Source organism: Tubulanus polymorphus, chromosome 1 (genome assembly GCF_964204645.1).
Source record: "Tubulanus polymorphus chromosome 1, tnTubPoly1.2, whole genome shotgun sequence".
Lineage (NCBI taxonomy): Eukaryota > Metazoa > Nemertea > Palaeonemertea > Tubulaniformes > Tubulanidae > Tubulanus > Tubulanus polymorphus.
The window spans coordinates 30,528,069-30,549,813 of record NC_134025.1 but is presented as its reverse complement, the minus strand read 5'-3'; the positions used below and the strand labels follow the sequence as shown (position 1 = coordinate 30,549,813).

At 35.3% G+C, this 21,745-nt stretch overlaps 2 protein-coding genes and 1 long non-coding RNA gene across 6 annotated transcripts; 1 reads left to right on the top strand and 2 right to left on the bottom strand.

Annotated features, from left to right (window-relative positions):
- The first annotated feature begins 51 nt into the window (after window positions 1-51).
- LOC141907265 (multiple coagulation factor deficiency protein 2 homolog) lies at window positions 52-3,457 on the top strand. Of its 3 annotated transcripts, none has more exons than XM_074796875.1 (5): window positions 52-155; window positions 381-529; window positions 636-787; window positions 1,623-1,778; window positions 2,237-2,365. In XM_074796875.1, exons 2-4 carry the CDS (start codon window positions 381-383, stop codon window positions 1,769-1,771), a joined length of 450 nt encoding a protein of 149 aa, XP_074652976.1. In that variant the 5' UTR covers window positions 52-155; the 3' UTR covers window positions 1,772-1,778; window positions 2,237-2,365. The 3 variants fall into 3 exon arrangements, with proteins under 3 accessions (XP_074652976.1, XP_074652984.1, XP_074652968.1); XM_074796883.1 differs by lacking the exon at window positions 1,623-1,778 and adding an exon at window positions 1,014-1,163 and having other exon boundaries at window positions 2,237-2,358; XM_074796867.1 differs by lacking the exon at window positions 1,623-1,778 and having other exon boundaries at window positions 2,237-3,457.
- Window positions 3,458-4,037: 580 nt separating this feature from the next.
- On the bottom strand, window positions 4,038-13,854 carry LOC141904007 (ERO1-like protein beta). 2 transcript variants are annotated; one of them, XM_074792444.1, is made up of 16 exons: window positions 13,493-13,854; window positions 11,654-11,773; window positions 11,434-11,517; window positions 10,921-10,977; window positions 10,762-10,838; window positions 10,399-10,472; window positions 9,317-9,437; window positions 8,942-8,970; window positions 8,194-8,214; window positions 7,276-7,365; window positions 6,861-7,030; window positions 6,452-6,528; window positions 6,310-6,379; window positions 6,131-6,217; window positions 5,903-6,030; window positions 4,038-5,657 (listed from the first exon to the last, which is right to left on the bottom strand). In XM_074792444.1, the coding sequence occupies exons 1-16, from the start codon at window positions 13,592-13,594 to the stop codon at window positions 5,594-5,596; spliced, it is 1,371 nt and encodes a 456-aa protein (XP_074648545.1). In that variant the 5' UTR covers window positions 13,595-13,854; the 3' UTR covers window positions 4,038-5,593. The 2 variants fall into 2 exon arrangements, with proteins under 2 accessions (XP_074648545.1, XP_074648554.1); XM_074792453.1 differs by lacking the exon at window positions 8,194-8,214 and having other exon boundaries at window positions 13,493-13,853.
- Window positions 13,855-17,831: 3,977 nt separating this feature from the next.
- LOC141915349 (uncharacterized) lies at window positions 17,832-18,957 on the bottom strand. Its single transcript, XR_012620946.1, has 5 exons — window positions 18,737-18,957; window positions 18,517-18,638; window positions 18,311-18,429; window positions 18,004-18,234; window positions 17,832-17,921 (listed from the first exon to the last, which is right to left on the bottom strand). It is a non-coding gene; the product is annotated as an uncharacterized LOC141915349 (long non-coding RNA).
- Window positions 18,958-21,745: the final 2,788 nt, after the last annotated feature.

Here is a 21,745-nt window from a genome sequence, read left to right as displayed (position 1 = left end):
ATGAACATTTCAGTCGATAGGTTTTCGCGATATATATACTTGATTGCAATAAAAGATTTGATTGATCTGGCTCCAGTAGTAATAAAACAGCTGGACATTTAACCGGCTGTTACCATCGATATTCTACACGGTCAACTGCACATAACTACAGTGAGGTAATTTGAGCATGATATTCTTTAATCAGCATTATTAATAAACAAATCTACCATCGTCACCTTCTCTGCAACCAGTCGCAAGATGATGAATGAAGCTGTCGTCTCTATTCAACTTGCCTTCCTGGCTCCTTCCATCCGGATTCACTCTCACTCCCGCAGCCCCTCACTTACGTAAACTGCCTGTGTTACGTAGACAACTGTAACATATGTTTTTATTTTTTCCAGATGGCTTATTCAAGTCTATATATTCAAGTATTATCGTTACTATTTGTGTTATTGATAGTAGTTGTAAAGTGTCACGGGCCACACGGGCACGGTGATGCTGGGCAGGGTATACAGAATCCTATGGATACAGCACATGTACATGACAAAGAGTTAGTATGAGATACCAAACAATTTCAATCTTTTCTTTTATTACATGTCAACATGTCAAACTTCGGAGGGATTTAATTCTATTTTTCTATCGTTCATATTTTTCAGACATATAAAAGATCATTTAGATGGAGTTGTGAAAAAGGACCCTGCTGAAATGACCAATGAAGAATTAGAATTTCATTATTTCAAACTTCACGATTATGACAATGATAATAAATTGGACGGATTAGAAATTGTAAAAGCTATTACTCATTACAGTAAGTATGGTAGGACATACAGTACGTCAGATCTTCCTCAATTTTTGGTTTTGTCTTTGGAATCTAATCATAATTAATAATATCAATATTAAGTGATGATAATGATAAATATATTAGTGTTAGAAACGTTAGAAATTCACCTATAATTTCAACTCTATATAATTAAACTGGTTCCAAGGGATTCATTAAAAACCAGATTTGTAAAATGATTTCTGATAAATCTTAGCTTCACCGGAGAATTCAAATGAAGGCACTTTGATAGGAATGGTCGATGAAATTTTGAACTATATTGACACTGATGACGACGGATGTGCTTCTTATATAGAGTACAAAAGATATCTTAAAAAACAAAAAGAAGCTTCATAGTAGAATCGTGGTAAAATACGTTTACAGTTATTTGTGGTGATGAAGTTTTTGCACCGGAAACAAACACACAGAATGCATGAATTCACAGGTCACTGTTTCATTTTCAGATTGACATGTATGTCATTTATTTTCAGCACCACGCTCAATGAGAGCACAGTTCTTACTGACAGGGACTCATTTTTTGAACATCAGGGAATTTGATTTTTTGGTGTCTTGTTGTTCTCATTGGTGATGAGTAGCTCGAAGAATCTCTTGAAAAGAAAGAGCCCCATTAAAGATATCTTATAATCTGATTGGAAAATTTTTGATTCTCTGATATGTATAAACCACCCACCAGAGAAAAAGTGGATCATGTTTTAATGATTGAAACTCCTGAAATCTTTGATGTATTTATTTTTTGCGGCAAAATTACCCCCAGAATGAAAAACCTCAATCAAGGCAGTCATTGTTGATATTATCCTATCACTAGGCAACGATACGTCTGATGATGAACTGACTAAAACGGTGGATGAGATTCTAGGAAGAGGCGACAGGGACGATGATGGATTTATAATCTATGCTGAATATAAACATTATATGGAAACCGTGAAGAATGCAGAGGCTGCAAAAAATACTTAGATCAATAGTAATATTGTTATCAATTCAACTATAACAAGCTTTAACTGATTTATATTTAGCTAATTATATTAATACTATGTTTGTACGTTAGTGGATTGGTGATTAATGTATCACATATATATCAGCATATATTGAAGGTATTTTGCTGTGTTTGTCCTTAAACCCTGCCGTATCTCACTAGAGTTGACCCTGTTTGTACTATTGCATATCTAGTTTGACCGGTTCATGTGTGTTTATTTATTCATGTTGGAAATTGGGATTTGTAAATAATATTTTTTGATGTGTGGATCAAATGAGGTGATTAAGGTGTCTGCCGGGAGGGATGAGTCCTCTCATGCAGACTCTCAGGGGGGGTGTTGGATGTGTGAACCACAGGTGAAGGTGGTGAATTTTCTGATCATTTTCACGAAGAGATAGGAATCTCGTAGATTCAGGAATTAATTGATTTTGTTTCAATTTATTCAGATGCAGATCGTAGTTCATCGAGTGAAAATCAAGATACAAAATCATACACAGACAACGAACTTTCTGAACTCGTGGACAGCGTTTTACAAGAGGAGGATAAAAATGACGATGGTTTCATCGATTACCCGGAATTCAAAGCTGCGCAGAAAAAAGGCCAGGAAGTTTCGTCGGAAAAAATTCCCGAGGAGCAAGCAGCAGCAGCAGCCACTCCTTAAACTTACTTATTACTCCTTAGAACTCCTCAACCATCCTTTTACTTCAACTGTTTCAATAATGATGAATGTTTGTCAGTGATTTTTACAAGTGGTCCAATATTTCTAGTCATTTTGACAAATAAACTGTGTGCAAACAAATACGTACCGGTAATGAAACCTTGTCTCTAAATTAATCATTCTAAACTGCAATAAATCCATATAATAAATTGGCCCCAGATTAGTTCTAGTAAAGCAAGGCAAAATCAAAGTCAAAATTGTCTTCCAAGAGTGCATTTTATAAAGTATGTATTTACCTGCTGTTGGAAAACGTTGCTCCACAAATTCATTGCTATTTTTTGTTTTTATGACATTAATTCAATTTGATTTATTTAAATTAAGTAAATTATACGACAGTCGGTCGTAAATTCAGACGTTTATTGTAATTTTAGTGTGAAAAAATTATTCATTTATTTCCATAAAACATTCCTGATATTTTACATGTATCAAAACTGTTTATCTACTTGCAATTTGTTCAGGTTTTTCCTACAGTTTTTGTGTTGTAAAATTCCGGAATTGTGTCGTTTTGTTTCGGTTTAGGTGTTGGTGAATTTAATGGATAGATAATTATGTAGTAATATTGACAAAAATACCTCTAATACTCTTAAAACACTATTGGCGTTCATCTCTTGGGTAGATCAGAAATTGACCGAACATATTTTTGGTTTGTAGAGCGATGAACTTAACAACATCTTCCAGAAACCAGTTCCACGGTTCTAAGTTAAGATTTGTCTCGGAGCAAATTCATTGAAAATGAAGTTATCTTTTTTCAAGACTTAACTCAAAACTATAGAACTGGATCCAGACTATTGGTTGTATTTTGTCCCTATAAAGCGTTAACTTCTAATATTTGAACGGATATTCAATTTTTTTGTCAGCTCATTCATATGTGGTCATTTATATTGTGTAATCATTACTGCCATGCAGTGATGTATTTTTACAAGAAAAAAAAATAAAAACATCTATTTTCATGGGAATAAGATAGTGTTTTTGTTTTTTTTAATTTGATGGTTTCTTTTTGTTGCTCGCTGTGTTTCTAGAGTACCAACTACTGGTACTATATTATGTATTGTATGCACAGGTGTTTATAATAACTCAGTGTATTACACGCATTACAATTACTGCATTGATGACGCTGAAAGTTATTAGTTTACATAAATCAAAATGCACAACCGATAGTCCCAGAACTAGCACCTGTTACATTGTCCATGAATATCTGACTCCTGGTCAAGGAATGAGTGTTCAATATGACACATGTGCATTTCAGATACAATGTTGCAATTTGAATATCAATTACTAATAGTGATCTTCCCATATAAGTAAGCCTTATACTCCATAACCTGTTCAACCATGACTGGATGTTCAGTCATGAATATCAATAACATGGCCTGGTTAGTTTCAAATGTAACAACCATTAGGAGACCAGAAGCTTGTATGTTCCTATGAAAAGATTCCAAAATATAACTACTTGAAATTCGTTTGTTCATCTTTATATACATGTCATTTTCCAATCCGTGTTTAAAAGCTTGAAGCTATGCAACACGTCTCATATCAATCCCTTCTTACTTCACTGACCACCGACATCAACTCCACTGACCCGAAAACAAACGAACTAAACCCGACAATATCATCTTAAAGTCATAAATATATCATTTATTTGTCAACATTTTTGGCATTTTATTTACACATTCACATACGTACAAAGTGTATCCACAATATTTTACTAACAACATTCACGTTATGGCCTCTTAGTTATACTTGGATGTTTTTTGTCACACTTCGACATTCCATTATGAATCTATTCGGTATCTTTGAATATCTAAATAAGCTGTCATATTTTTGCCCATCCCACCTTAACAGAAATTGGTTTATCTTCATCTCCCTTCCCCTCATGATTCCCTTTTAACTGATAGTTTTAATCTGCGATGATTATTTCGATGCTACTTTCATTTATTGTTTTTTAATGAATCTAATTCCTGAATTTTCATTACATTTTATGCAACGGAATGTTTCAAAATTTCGTATAAAATTCATTCACACTTAAAACATTTAAGCACGGGTTAAAATTTCATTTCTAGTAAGTACTAATTCTGGCGCACGAACATCTTTACAGACACTCCGAGAATAAAACGTTCATATCTAAACTTCATGTAGACTTTACATTAAAATATCAAATTGAATACAAGAAATGTATTATTTCGAAGAAGAAGAAACCCTGATACTAGAATATCATTAAATCTCGTAATCTATCAAAATTTTGACATTATTTACAATAAATAGCTATCGTTGTATGTATCAAACTACAGGGGAAAATCGAAGCAAGCAGCAAATTCTAGAATTTACATGATACAGAATGAGAAAAATACATGAGTTATTCACAAAAGAGAAGACTTGAAAATATAAAATGGAAGAAAAGCAGTTAGCATTCTATAGGTTATCTTAATACAGTGGAACCTCATTATAATGAACTCAGATATCAGTTATAACATACCCACAATTTCATCCCAAAAAGGACTATTTTACTACATGTAATTTCATACTGGATATCACAAACTATCGGTTATAATGAACACATCTATTGGTCCCGTGAAGTTTGTTGTAATGAGGTTTCGCTGTAGGACACTTCTCCAGGTAGTGAAGCTTTGTCTATTTATTGTTACGAAGAAACAACAGACGTGGAAGGTCAGAGGTTTTTGGAATAGAAGATCAAATAGTAAATTGTTTAATTCAATGAAATAATTCCTTGTTACGACAACAACAACATCTATAAAATATATAATCATTAATATCATATAAAATTCAATCACAAATAAACAAAATTAACATGATTTTAACAAGAAAGTTTTTTGTGTCTGGTTGGTGAGAGCTCTTTGTAAGATTCGGGAATTTTGTTTGATTTATCTATGAGGATCCTAAATAGCTACCTAATTCTACAAAAACGGAGAAAATAATCTTATAGTAGAAAGAGCTAAATTCGGTTGAACTGAAGAGAGAAGCCTCTAGAGATGATGCATCACTGGTGGCAGTTTAAAAGAAGAGATCTTGTGTGAATCTAACAAATCTTACGGTAAACGCTTAATTCAAAATCTACAGATTTTCAACTGTTTCATCTGTTGATTTTAGCGATCTTTTTACGGAATAATTCTAATTCTTTTATACTCGTCGCTAACCTGAAATAAACAACGAATTTATCAACTTTAGAAAAATATCTAAAAAATATAGTCAAAGTACTGTAAACATTGCCCAAGATGGAGAAACCGAGACAGGAAAAATAATGAGTGAAAGACCGGAAAAACTAAGATCGGAAATCAGAATATGATATCCTTTTTGTCCGAGTCACTCAAAAGACCAAGTTGACCATGCCAGAGTAAGGCGATGTTTACTGTATAAGGAATTTACAACTGAAGATTCATACCTCCCAAATCCATTGAATAATGCTACTATTTCTGGTCGGGTCAATTGGAATTTAGTATCATTCGGTTGAACCATTGAACCTTCGGTACTAGAAAACAGAATCTTCAACGCAGTTCCCATTCCAGTTACCTACAAGTAAGATATATATCAATTCAACCGATGTTCAACAAGATCCACTTCCACAGTTGTGAGTCAAAAGTATCTCAGCCTATGGAAGTGCAGAGCCTACCTGTAGCTTGCCCCATAGTTTACACTTATCACAGCCCACACAATCCATAATTCTAGTTATATTGTAAAAATGATCCCTAAACTCAGTCTGAAAAACAAAAAATATGTACATCATAAATATCTCCGAATTGTAGCAAATTAGAAAAAATATCTTTCGTAATAATATCACAAAACAATCACCTTTAATTTCAAAGCCTCTTTGGTGTCACCTTTGAATAACTGGCCTTCGTCAAAGTGTTCATTGAAAGTCCTAAAATTAAACATTAATATTCAGCATAAACGATGAAAATTATCTCCAATCTGCAGACGGTTTTTAACTTACTTCACATTATCTAGAAATTCTTTCACCGCTATTTTTGTATCCTGATCGACAGCATCACTGCCAGTATAATATAACTCCTGTAATAAAACAGTTATAATAATGTAATAAAATCGTTATTGACTATTTTCTGATCAGTAACAGACGTGTGTTCGAAAAGACAAGACACTATTCTCGGTGCAGCTGCGCTGTCGTGACTCGAAGTCCAAAAGCGGTTTTGAATCATAAGACTGGTTATAAATTGTTAGATCGAATATAGAACCAAAATTAGCTAAGGCTGGTCATAAGTTGTTAGATTGGTGATAGCACCAACACAGAGTCTTAAAGTTGTTACATTGGTTATAGACCTAAGATGGTTTTAGACTAGTCTGGGCATTAACCGTGCAACTGACCCTGATGTATTAATACTGACCTTCTCAAGATAAAGCGAAGCTTTCATTAAAGCTCGTAATTCTACTAAATACGTGAAGTAAAGATTTTTCAGTCTCTGTGGACCTTCACCGGCGGTTAACTTCGGATCGAATCTTCTCATAAACTCAGGAACATTTAAACCCCACGTTTGAACTCCATATGCGTTTTTCCCTGTTTGAAAGTTTCAACATTTGAAATTATGAAGAATGATAATTGATTCATTAGAATTTACAGTTGAACTCGGTAAAGTTGTCATATCATTGAAGACATGTCTACATTTTTGAGTCCCAATTTGTATTTCTAATTTAAATATCAAGTTTAAGTTGTCATTTGGAAAAGTCATCAACATAACGAACGCCTTGATTTAGACAACTTAATCAGCGAGTTCGATTTTAAAAGATTAATGAAATATTTACCTAATAAATAGTTGGCGCACAGATGAATATTGATGCTTGTATGTAAACCAGATATCAGTCTATAAAACACCCGTTGTTCTAAACACAAACCTAGCAATTACAATATTAATACAATATTAGACAAAAACTTTTGAAATACGAGTTCAAAATAGAATAGAGAGTTAAACAAACAGATCGGAACTGCTGCCAATCTGATGAATTATTGAATCATCTGTTAGAGAAATGTTCAGGAACATTATACGTTTTCTAAACAGGGAAACCTGAAAATCAGTGATGATTGGCAAACAGCTCTGATCATAGAGTGACAGATATAATATGAACTACTCTAACAGCAGACAAACAGAACGATACATAGAATATCATTAAATTATGTGCTGTGAATAAATATTTAGTCTCAATATCCTGATGATCCTATACAGGTAGAGCCTACCTGGGCAGAAAATGATTTGTCCTTCAAGACAGTCAAAAGTGTTGGATATTCTCTTACATGGGTTAACCAAAGGGAGGCAACTCACAATACCGTATACTGAAGACTAGATATCTATTCAAATATTGTGTTAAAATGTGAAATTGAAAGGTGAAATGTGAAAAGAAAGTGAATTCAAATCTCACGCAGACAGTTATATAGCCTGCATCAATATCAGTGCATCACGAGTTAGATATCGCACATGCTCTTAGTTCACTTTTTGATATAAATCAAATAAAACTTTCTTATTTGTAGTGAATTGTCACTACATATAATAAATAACCTGCCCGTAACTCCAGCAACACAAAAACACAAACAAAAGGATTCAGTTCTACGGTTATCTTTGACTCTACAGTTTCAATTAGTTCATAATGAGAGTCAAATCTTAATTGTAGCACTGAACCTCGAGAAATAAATAGAAACCATGATAGATAAAATACAGTCCAAATTACCTTCTATAGGAGTATTCTTACCTATAACAAAATGGGAAGAGTTTTTAAAAGCAGATTCCATGCGAGTTCCGCTATCTAAGCGTCCTAATTTTCACTTTTACCGTGGAAATTTCGATGAATAGAGCAAAGGATTTGAGGAGATTTTAGCATTCTAGGAACAGGTTTTATAGATCAGGATTCAGTTTCATAACTCTTAAATCAACCTTATTTCTTCATTAATTCATCTTGTCTTAAGTTAATCAAAATTGTAAAACTGAGCCTCGGATCAATCATGGGGTTTACTCAATTGGCTAATGGAAAAGTAAATACTGGTCAATAAATACAGGTAAACTATAGATAATTCCAGGAGATATTCTTACATAGAAATATTGGAAAAAATGGTTCTAAATCTATAATCCGTTATATAAAATGTATCTATTGATATGATTTCTAAAGGTGGAAAAAACCTCAAAAGAATTAAAATAAAGAATTCAGATAGATACGTTTGAAGAGAAGATAATATTCATATGAAGAACCTAGGAAAAAAGGCATAGAATTTCAATGAAATTACACTAAAATCAAATCTTGAGTTTTTGATAAAGGATCCAGTTCCACAGTTGTGAATTAGAGTTAACTTGTAGTTTATTTTCAATGAGCTTATCAAATCTTTACTCACAACTATGGAATTGGGTTCTGATTGTGAGTTAAAAAGTGAAAGGTTCAGTGTGAATATCTCGCTAGGTATGTGAAATATTAAGGTCAGTCTTACCAGCATGATAACCATAACCGGGGGTAGGCCTGAAATCAGTGAAATAGTCGTCAGTTATCATCAGTAGAGATTCATCATAATTAGCAATAAACATACGGAATAATAGAACGATAACCACACTGAAACGTGGTGAACGGATAATAAGATAAAAAACCCACTACTCTACAGATTAAATACATTTAAAAACAAGAATTTATTTATTCAATCTAAAATATATAGAATACACGACGTTACACCTGACGATGATCTCTAGGGTGAGATCGAAACGTCGTGTATTCTATATATTTTAGATTGAATAAATAAATTCTTGTTTTTAAATTCTTTTAATCTGTAGATAGTGGGTTTTTATCTTATTATCAGAATAAGAAAACTTACTTGAAACAATTCTCTTCGTAAATCGAATGCCAAATTCTCTGAGGTGAATTTCCGACGTAACCGGTATATCTCTCCGGATTCCTTAACAAATCCACGTAATCTGAATCTGTCGATTTCTCATCTATAAAATACAAAATATCATATAGTTGTGTTCTCTATATGCGGGAATTTTAATGGGGTTACACTCATTCATTGTTAAGTGTATGAAATTGTGGCCCTGAAGTAGCAAGGTTTCAATCCCCCAAAAAGTACAGAAACTTTAGCTTGATTTTGGTGCAATCTATTTCTGGTAGGGGCAGCAGATATCCTATAAGGGGGGACTGATTTTCGGAGGGGGGTAAAACATTGTTCTAAACCCTGTTGCGGAGAACACAGGGTACAACATTCTACACAACGGTCTGATTCTACACTCAGAGCAAACTAATACATCGAAAATCTCGAATATAGAAGCTCAGCCTTGTCTAAACACTTCAGACATTAATGGATTTCTGAAATCTATTTTACAATGCAATTAAATCGAATAATCAACAATATTTTTTTCCGAACTGGGCCCTGAGTAAAGTTTTTTGCATGGTTTCTGAAACTGAAGCATTTTTGCTATGCAATTAATCACGAGGTCGACTGATTGTTAGATCTGGTATTAAATGATAAGTTTATAATCAATATGAGCAACATGTGTTACATCTTAATATCTCTACAATTAGTGCTGTGATAATCCTATTCAATCATCCTATTCATAATGAACAAAGCATTCCCCTCCCTACCTCCCCTCCCTACCTCCCCTCCCCCTCCCCTCCATCTCCAGGCATTGATATCAGTTCGTGCTGTACAAATGACAATATACCCTCGGGTACTAGTTTTGTAAATGATCCTATCTTCCATAGAAAAATAGTTTTTACTAAGAGACATATTTGAAGTGTTATCAGTGATCACCAGCATATGGCCGACAATAAATGGAATTATTCAGAGATAATGGACAGAATAAATACAGGAAATTTCAGTATTACTCATTACATACGTTTTCTAATGTAATATATTTATAATGAATGAGGTATTCTGAGTTTAATGCGTATAAATCTTACCATCGAGTTCACAGAAGTAATTCTGGGCATCATCGTGTTTCTGCCAAGTTTTAAACTGCTTTTGACCTTCAACGCTGTAAAATTGTAAGCGATGTCAACAAGGCCCGCATTTTGATGAAAAAAATCTCCTCCCCCGGGGGAAATCTTTACCAGGGGAGGTTGAGATTTTCATTGTTTGGGATTATTACCTACCATCGTTTCATTGACTGGAGACATTTATAAAAAGTGGAATAATTGATTATCGAGGGGTATATATAGAAAAAAAAGAGTCAAGTGGTTGCAACTGAATAAATACAGCTGAACACAACTTCTCATAACAACTAGAAATTCAACATATTTATCCTCGTCGTACTGTATAATCACCTGATTGTTTTATCTAAATTTCCCAATTCGTGATCACAGTCCTCGTCTTTTTCTTCTTTCTGAGCTTCCTCAGAATACTGAAACATTTACGAAATATTCATCAATTAAACCATTTATTTCTACTTGCAACAGCAATATCACTATTCAGTCAAATCTTACCTTGTTCTTTTCATGCTTTCGTTTTTTTTCTGAGAAACCTTTTATATTTGCAGGAACCTGCGAATCGACGATAGGATTAATTAGTTAGGATTAATTAAAGGTAGTGGCTTTCCTCAGTTTATAAATGAAATAAAACCCTGGCTGGTGAAATATCTTGTCAGTTTCATTCCAGAACTATAACTTGAGACACAACAACCAGACCCAGTTTCACAGCGTCATTACAATCAAATTAAGCTCAATTCCAATGTTTTGAAACTAGAACTGTTTTACTGAGTCCAGGTGTTCATGTATTTCTGGAAATGTCGTGCAATTAAAACAGGCAAATGATTGCACTTTATAGAAAACCATTAATGGATTGTTTGATGCAAATATATCACACAAGTAGCGATAGAGATTAATCCAGGGTCAGATTAAACATATGTTGCTGTCGGGTTTAAAACACGTCAGCGGTAAAGTTAAATCCGATGAAAACAATTGCATGTCTGATACAACAACACTAATCATGATTCATACCTCTGTGCATTGTTCAACGTGGCAGTCTCTTAAAGAACATCGAGAATCATCGGGCCAAAATGGACACGTTCTTTTTAGATTAACCTAGAAATAAAATGGTCTTTTATAGAATCAAATTTCGGAAACAGTGGCTTTGAACTATTTTAGAGACAAGGAGAGAGAGGGGGGGGGGTAGGGAGAGAGAAAGAGGGAGAGAGAGGAGAGAGAAATAAAGGCTCACCTTGAAATATTTGAAAAAATCCTTCTGCAATAAACTGTTTATTCGTGGATAGATTTTGAAATTATTGAAATGGTCGACACTTTCTACTGTACAACCGCAATCATCGATTTCACCTTTCAACTGAAAAATTTATTACGAATAGAATCTAAATCAGATGGAAGCATTGAGTAGAGCTCTACAAAAAACTGAACATCCATTTTGTCATAGTTGTAGAACTATTTGTCGCGTATGTCCTGATAAACAACAGATGTTCCTATAAATATAAAACTTTTCACGACTTTTTCAGCCCCGATTAAACGGTCATCACAATAACATACATCTTTAAAAATCCTGTTCGATCGAGAAACAGCTAAATTCATTAATGCCGCTGCAGCTATGTGGATTGATAAGATGAATTTCATGTCAGTCAGCTGGATCGTACTGTACACCGTTTGTGGTTTAGAATGAACAGCTATTCAATGACTGTAAACCAGTAACACCTGTTTATATTCACATTTAATACATATCACTATTGATTCAAAGATTACACATTTATTCACCCCCTCATACGACGACCAGACCGCGGTAGTTTCTGCTCGTCATTTCTCTATTAAAACGTGTTATTAATGATCAATAATTCAGAAATGAATCTTCATCTGAATTAATTTAGAGTTTTTCGCAGTTGCAGCACTTTGTCAAAAAACTGCCAATGGTATGTATTCAAGCTGCACAGTAAACAGCTCCGGTGACCGTCCAATAGAATGCTGACAACTCATAACACTACTAACTATATAGCATAAAATATGATATTGCGGAACAGAGCGTAGTGAGGATATTGTTCATTTACCCCAGGGGTTACGCAGTTCAAAATAATTAACTGCTTTTATTGTCATTTTTGTGATTTGAATAATCAGGGAAGTGTGATGAAGTCATCACACTTCCCTGGAATAATCAATCATTTTATCTAAACCATAAGAGATGATTTGATTAGTTACCATCGTTCCACGGACAACCACTGGTATTTAGACTATAGTAACCATTGTGTCTAGTCAAGTTTGGAGGCCCTGAATCTTCGGAATCCGAAACTAAAAATCCGCACAATTTTCTAAATCTTTCTACATCAAAGAGTATTTAATGGACAAGTAGAACGTAAGTTTTATCTTTAGTTAAGAATATGAAATCGGGTCACGATTGGTAGTACACTATATCCGTGTTGACGCGATGAGGAGAGAATCCCACAATGATAATAAAAAGTCCGAAAATGAAACTTCGAGATAGTAGTTTATTTCAACGTTTCGACTATATCCTAATAGTCATCTTCATATCTCTATCTATATCTCATAATTTCTGTAGTATCTCATTATTCCTGAAGATGACTATTAGGATATAGTCGAAACGTTGAAATAAACTACTATCTCGAAGTTTCATTTTCGGACTTTTTATTATCATTGTGGGATTCTCTCCTCATGAAATCGGGTATTGGTACAAGTCCGAGTAAACCTTTAGTCAACCCCAAAATCTTTAAAGAATTCTAACCAAAATGCAATTATCTATGATGGAATGGTTCATACCTCCTTTCGTCTAGTCTAGTACCTAGCCGTACCTAGTACCTAGCAAACAACAGCTAAGTTGTAGGAAACCAGTAACAACGACTGCTGGTATTCAGTCAGACTACCTTTTGACACAAATATCTAAATTCGAAAATTCTTTAAAACCATGTCCCTCAAGTTTCCTTACGCCATCATCGAATCATTTCTCGCTCATGTTTTAGTGTCTAATTCTCTTCTATTACTAGAACGGCTGTATTTTGATAAATAATAAATTGATTTATATTGAATTGAATATGAAAAGTGCCCTTACCTTACAAAAACATCCATCAGTTTCACAGTTGACATTCTTCATTAAGACACAGAATACATTGAATAACAGTAGAACTGCTACAATATCTCTCCTCGCAAACATCGAGTCGAATTCTTAGCTAAAAACAAATTATTCAGAATTTTGACAGCAGTAGAAAACTTCGAGCTTGACAACACCTCTATTCGATACGTGCGCGCATTGAAATAGCGCCTACAGTTTGGATTCTATCTATTTTTATACTTTTTAAAGTTTCAGTATCTTCGATAATTTGGGTCGTTTATTTTTGTAATCAGTTTATTTCGTGTTGGATGTCACGTTCGGTTTCACTATTCGTCATGTTTTAAAACGCGACGCGACGTGGCGTACTGTTAGCCGCCCGAGATAATGACGTCTCTTTCTGGATTTCCCCACCACCGGACAGAGAGGGATCCCCGGATAATGACGTATCGGCAGGGAATTTCTGCGGTTAGACTAAACACCGCCAGGAACCGCCTGAAACCGTCAAGAAGACCAGACACCGTCATGAACTCTGACGGGTTATACTATTAGGATAAAAACCCACCGTGTTATAACTAAACAAAAACAAATAAAATAAAGAATTTCAAACAAACATATTTATTCTCATACAACAATTATTATAAAAAATGCCAAGTATGTGCTCGAGGAATGATGTATTTGTCCTCCAACACATCGAGTTTATCTATATTCAAAAATGTAAATATGACCACCAGATTCCGCACCATGATCTCTCCTCCTCCCAATCTGCGGCGCGTTTTCTTATCGGTACTCGCCTCCTTTCTGAACTGTTCGGATCACAAACGCGACGCGTGGTCCTTCAACGGCCATATTTGAACATCGTATTCGCGGATGTTATCCGTTCATTGTAAGATATTGTCTAATATAAAGTATTATACGTCTCGAACGGTAACCTATCCATGAATACGAGTACTGAGAGAAGTTACCGGTTGCCTTCCACAACCACCCGGCTAATTCTCGGGGCCCGCGTATCTGAACTATTAAACATTGCATTAGAACGATGACCACACTCAAACGTGGTGAACGGATAATAAGATAAAATCCCACTATTTACAGATTAAAAGAATTTAAAAACCAGAATTTATTTATTAAATCTAAAATATTTAACCCTGACGATGATCTCTAGGGTGAGATGGAAACGTCGTGTCTTTTAAATATTTTAGATTTAATAAATAAATTCTGGTTTTTAAATTCTTTTAATCTGTAAATAGTGGGATTTTATCTTATTATTGCATGTCGTATCATAGCGAGGAGTTTTCAGAAAGTTGAAATGTTTAAGGTAAATTTTAAGTAAATCTAAAGTCATGTTAAGATTTTTAATCAGAAAATGGACCTCGGGAGAAGGGTATTAAATCTTATTACTCACATGCCACAGTTGGAATAACGCTATGAGACAGATCTTTACCGTCACGTGCTGCCTCATCGGCGACGAATCTGGGTTATCAACCGGTGTAATTCGATAGCACAAATGTACGATAGCAGGAATGCTCCGTCCAGGTTTCCGGGATCGCCGGTAACTGCAAGGTATCGTGGGTATCCTCGGTATCATGGTTATAGGAGACTCATGGGCCGTGACACAGGTATCCTCGGTATCGCAGGTAACCGTAGGTAACCTGGAGTCTCATGGGCCGTGACACGGGTATCATCGGTATCTTGGTATCACAGGTAACCTTTGGTCTCACAGGCCGTGAGACGGGTATCCTCGGTATCGACGCAGGTAACTGGGAGGATGACACGCCCTGAGACAGGTATCCTCGGTATCAACGGTAACCTGGGTTCGCGCAGAGGCAGTGCCCTGGTATCGTTGGTATCTCGTAGCAACATGGATGACTCCGACTATCAGTAATGTACGTAAAAAGTGAAGCTGAAGACAAATGATAATCCTTCGATTTAATTCATTCAATTAATCGTTATTCAGTTTTTCATTCTATTTCAGATTCAATATAATATCAATTGATAACCAATTTTCTTTTATTGACTTTTTCGAAACCACCCAGAATCAGTAGCCAATATGCAAATCGGTTTCGAATCTGGAACAATCCTGCCTATCAAATGCACCTATCAGATGATGAATGCAGCACACCCCGTCACTCAGAACCAATAGACCGAGTTCCGAACCCGGGATACCCTCGTTTAATATCTAACAGTATCCAGTTCATTCAGAATCAGTACCGATAGACCGGACTCGAGCCCAGGAATCCCCCGTTTATCATATATTCAATATCTAGGTCACTCAGAATCAGTAAATAGATCACCTGCACATCCTCTATTCTGCATCATGACCACTCTGAATCATTATCAGTAATTACTGGGTTCGAACCCGGGACACCCCTGTACATCGTTTATTCAGCTTCAGTTCGACTCTGAATCAGTATCAGTAATAACCGGGTTTGAACCTGGGACACCCCTCAACATACTCTATTTCAGCATCAGAAGTAATTACTGATGAATTGTACCTGCGACACCTATTTTCAGTATTCCACCATTGATGGAATCAGTGTCCACTGCAGATTGATACTGCTACATGAAATTCTTTAAGACTGATGGGACCCTAATAATTAAGTAAATAGAGTTCATTACTCTAAGTCGGCGAGTTGCAGTAAAAGGTAGCTCATGCAGGTTTTAATCTGCTGCATGCCGTACCACAGACCTTGAAAGTCTCTAACCACATTGAGAGTGGTTTGAAACTCTCATTGTACAATGGAACCTTCCTGTTAACCACAAATCTTAAGGGCAAAAGTGAAATTGCCATACATGTAATAATTAGGTTTCAGATTATCCAAATCTGGATTGATATAGATATTTTAGCTGGGACAAGCTACTAACAGAATCGTATTAATGAGGTTCAACTGTACTCTAACTTCATTTAATTCACTTCCGGAGCAAAAATAATCCATGTACAATAGACTTCTAACTGGAATCAATTAAGACAAGGTGATAGTTCTAGTCACCTGTAGACAATAGAACTTCAATGCAATAGTTCAATGTGTTTATGTCTGGGTTGGTGTTTGGAGAATGACTACTCCAAGATGTAAGTAACTAGACTTGAAATTAGTCGAATGAAACACTCTAATCCGTGTCTTAAGGATTAGATAGTCTTAATTAGACTTGAAATAATTCCAGTTAACAGAGAGTCCACTGTACATTATATGAAGAAAAAGCAACACATATAATATGTAGCGAACAACTGACCACTAGTGATGCTGATGTTAAAACAACTAGTGGTTAGTAGTTCAATATGTATTGATAAACAATAGTTCAACCAATAATCAAACACCATAAAATCAATGTATTGATCAAACCAACAAACCAACATCCTCAGAATGAGATAGAACACAACAACTATCATTTTAAAGAAATGAGTATTTACAAACGCAGTCACAAGTACAAAATCTCCACATATACAGCACATACAACTATATTTCAGAAATCATTTAACAAGCACAAAAACAAGCAAGAGAAGCCCCTTGAAACATTTACACTCAAAACACAAAGTCGCAGCAAATCAGTAATTAATAACCCACAATCAGATTCAACAACAAACCAGCCAATCAAACCATCAATTCATATTTATTTTTCAATAAATGTTCAATGTGTATCTACATTCAACCTATACTGAAGCTATCAGCCTCAGAGAAATTGCTCGGCATCTCTGGAACTGCGATAACTCGCGGTAACAAACACTGTAAGTCCTGATTTGACGGAGAAATTGGTCGGCATCTCTGGAACTGCGATAACTCGCGGTAACAAACACTGAAAGTCCCGAATTGATGGAGAAATGGGTCGGCATCTCTGGAACTGCGATAACTCGCGGTAACAATCACTGAAAGTCCCGATTTGACGGAGAAATTGGTCGGCATCCCTGGAACTACGATAACTCGTGGTAACAAACACTGAAAGTCCCGAATTGATGGGGAAATTGGTCGGCATCTCTGATTTGATTTTTTCCTGTTGTCTGATATTCTACAGCCAAGCTCAATACATGTACTACAATGTGAAAACACAAAATATGAATAATGATATCATTTTTTAGACTTCTTCAAAATAAATTTCAATTATACCTGCTTTTTAGTAGATTCTGACACGTGACTCTTAGGTTTTTCATGAGGAAATTTATCTGCATCATCGGTATCGTTTCCATCTTGATATCTGGTATTGTGTGACGAATAACTCAATACTCAATAACTACAACAACAATGTACTAAATATAAACTATGATTTTCATTCATAGGACTCTTCATAAAAATAAAATTCATCTAATTTCAATTTTACCTGATTTATAGTCAATTCAGATTCATGACTCGGACCTTGAGGAATTTGCTCAATTCTCCCTGAACTCTGATGTTTTCCTTTCCTCTGGTTTTGAGCGTCTCTTACAACAACAGTCCACTAGCTACAACAAAAATACATAAAAGTAACCAGTTTCATTGAGTCGTTTGTTCCTGCAAAGAAGTTCATATCAAGTATAATTTTACCTGATTTATAGTCAATTTAGACACATGAGTTAGAAGAGAAAATTGCTCAGAACTTCAGTAACTTTTCGTATCTTCTTGAACTTTCTGTTTGATGTGGAGATTCCCCAGAGTACTTCGATTTCTGCGTACAGACACTGAAAGAAGTCCCGGATTGACGGAGAAATTTGTCAGCATCTCTGATCTGATCTTTTCCTGTCGTCTGATATTTTACGGCCAACCACAAGCTCAATACTACAATGATAAAACACAAAATATGAATAATGATATCATTTTTGAGACTCTTCTTCAAAATAAATTTCAATTATACCTGCTTTATAGTCAATTCAGATTCATGACTCGGACCTTGAGGAATTTGCTCAACACTTCCTGAACTCTGATGTTTCCTTTCCTCTGTTTTGAGCGTCTCTCACAACAACAGTCCACTGGCTACAACAAAAGTACATAAAATAAACATAACCATATTCTTTAAGTCGACTGTTCCTGCAAAGAAGTTCATATCAAGTATAATTTTACCTGATTTATAGTCAATTCAGACTCATGACACCTTAAATATTTCTAAACGACAACTGGAACAATCCTGAATGTTTCCTGTCGATCGTTTGGTATTTTGTACTTGCTGACCAAATCAATACATGCTACAACAGGGAAATATGAAATACACGTAATACTAACTTACCGTCCTAGTTGAGAACATTCTTAGCTATAACGAAATTCATAGCAATTTATCCTATACCTGATTTATAGTCTTTACTAAGTGAAATTTCTCAGAACCTCAGGAACTTTTAGTATCACCTTGAACTTTCTGTTTGGGGGGTGGCGTGGAGATTCCTCAGTAGAGTACCTCAGATTTCTGCTGACAACATGCACCAATCCAACACTTCTCTTTCTGGTACTTTCATCTTTCTTTTTCCTCTTGTTTTACAAATTGATATTTAACTATTTGACATTTTGATTTTTTTACAATCATAAAATTGATATTGTTTTACATCATCGTTATTTGAGATTGTACAAGGAATGATACAAATAATACATTCCTTAACGTTCTTTAATTTTAAACTCAAGCTGTTTGTAAATTATTTCCACACACAAAGATGGCATGCTGCATGCTGATCAATTTGTTTACCATGCGCATGGACCCGCGGGTGTGCCTGTGCTGTTTAGTGCAATTGATGCGTTGGTGCAAGTGCATAGTGAGACATCAAGTGCAGAGTGAGACGTCAAGTGCGAAGTGGGACGTCAAGTGCAAATTTGGACGTCAAGTGCAGTGTGAGACGTCAAGTGCGAAGTGGGACGTCAAGTGCAAATTGAGATGTCAACTGTTTTCACCAGTGTTTACCAGTGATCAACCATCTTTCTGAAGATGTTTAAAGCAATTTGAATTCTAACAGTTTTTTTGTCAGCTCACAACTTAGAAACTGGTTTACCTCATCATCAGAGTTTAGATGCTGACAATTTTATCACTGCTTAAGTGGAGTAATATAATCAAGTCACTAACAATTCAGTTTATGTCACTATTTAATTGTCAATTCAAGAAGGGAAAGGGGGAAGGCATTAAACCTCAATATCACCCCAGCCTTAGGTCACTTACAATTCAGTTTATGTCACAATTAACTTGACAATTCAAGAGGGGAAGGGAGGGATCACTAAATCTATATTTTAACACTAAACTTTCATCACAACCAATTGTTTTAGCAGTAATTTACCAACAGTGTTTTGTAACATATAAATTTCATCAACACATTTTGAAGGTCATCAGTGTTGTAACACACTGACAATTCTGTTTATTAGTCACGTTTCTACATGACAGTTGAAGAAGGAAGGAGGAGACTCCTGAACTAAATATCACTCCAAAACAGAGTGTATTAATTAACAACCAGCAGCAAGCAGCAGTATTAAAGGAGGTCATCAGTGTTGTACCACACTGACAATTTAGTTTGTTTGTCACGTTTCTACATGACAGTTCACAACCTTCAGGTGCAAGGAACCAAAGTGAAGCTATCAAACAATAGCATCTTTGAGTATAACACTTTTAAAATCCGTAATGTGATAATAATTTGCTGATACAATATATACAGAGAACCAACACCTGCATTATTTCAATGATTCAACCACCACAAAGCTATCGATGGATAGCTGTTTTGAATATTTATACATTTAAAACGTAAAGTCGCAATAAGGACGATCAGGAAACATAATCAATCCCATTTCACCATTACAATATATACAAAGTACCAACACCAGCGACATTTCAATGATTCAACCACCACAAAGCTATCGATGGATAGCTGCTTTGAATATTTTTATATTTAAAACGTAAAGTCGCAATAAGGACGATCAGGAAACATGATCAATCCCAATTCACCGATATTACAATATATACAAAGAACCAACACCAGCGACATTTCAAAGATTCAACCACCACGAAGCTATCGATGGATAGCTGTTTTGAATATTTATACATTTAAAACGTAAAGTCGCAATGAGGACGATCAGGAAACATGATCAATCCCAATTCACTGACATATATTACAATATATACAAAGTACCAACACCAGCGACATTTCAATGATTCAACCACCACTAAGCTATCGATGGATAGCTGTTTTGAATATTTATACATTTAAAACGTAAAGTTGTAATGAGGACGATCAGGAAACATAATCAATCCCAATTCACCGACATATATTACAATATATACAAAGTACCAACACCAGTGACATTTCAAAGATTCAACCGCCACAAAGCTATCGATGGATAGCTGTTTTGAATATTTATACAATTAAAACGTAAAGTCGTAATAAGGACGATGAGGAAGCAAAACTCGCCAAAACTCAATATCACTCCAAAACAGAGTGTATTAATTAACACTTAGCAGCAAGCAGCAGTATTAAAGGAGGCCATCAGTGTTGTAACAATCTGAAAATTCAGTTTGTTTGTCACGTTTCTACATGACAGTTGAAGAAGGAAGGAGGAGACTCCTGCACTCAATATCACCCCAAAACAGAGTGTATTAATCAACACGCAGCAGCAAGCAGCAGTATTAAAGGAGGCCATCAGTGTTGTAACACACTGACAATTCAGTTCGTTAGTCACGTTTCTACATGACAGTTGAAGAAGGAAGGAGGAGACTCCTGAACTCAATATCACTCCAATACAGAGTGTATTAACACCCAGCAGCAAGCAGCAGTATTAAAGGAGGCCATCAGTGTTGTAACACACTGACAATTCAGTTCGTTAGTCACGTTTCTACATGACAGTTGAAGAAGGAAGGAGGAGACTCCTGAACTCAATATCACTCCAATACAGAGTGTATTAACACCCAGCAGCAAGCAGCAGTATTAAAGGAGGTCATCAGTTTTGTAACACACTGACAATTCAGTTTGTTTGTCACGTTTCTACATGACAGTTGAAGAAGGAAGGAGGAGACTCCTGCACTCAATATCACCCCAAAACAGAGTGTATTAATTAACACCCAGCAGCAAGCAGCAGTATTAAAGGAGGTCATCAGTTTTGTAACACACTGACAATTCAGTTTGTTTGTCACGTTTCTACATGACAGTTGAAGAAGGAAGGAGGAGACTCCTGAACTCAATATCACCCCAAAACAGAGCCAGCATCAAGCAGCAGTATTTAAGGAGAATGATTCTTGATGTTATAATGTTTACTGTAATAATTTATATTATAATAATGTTTTATGTAATAATTCAAGAAGTTCATGGAAGGTGGTAAGAATTAACACCCA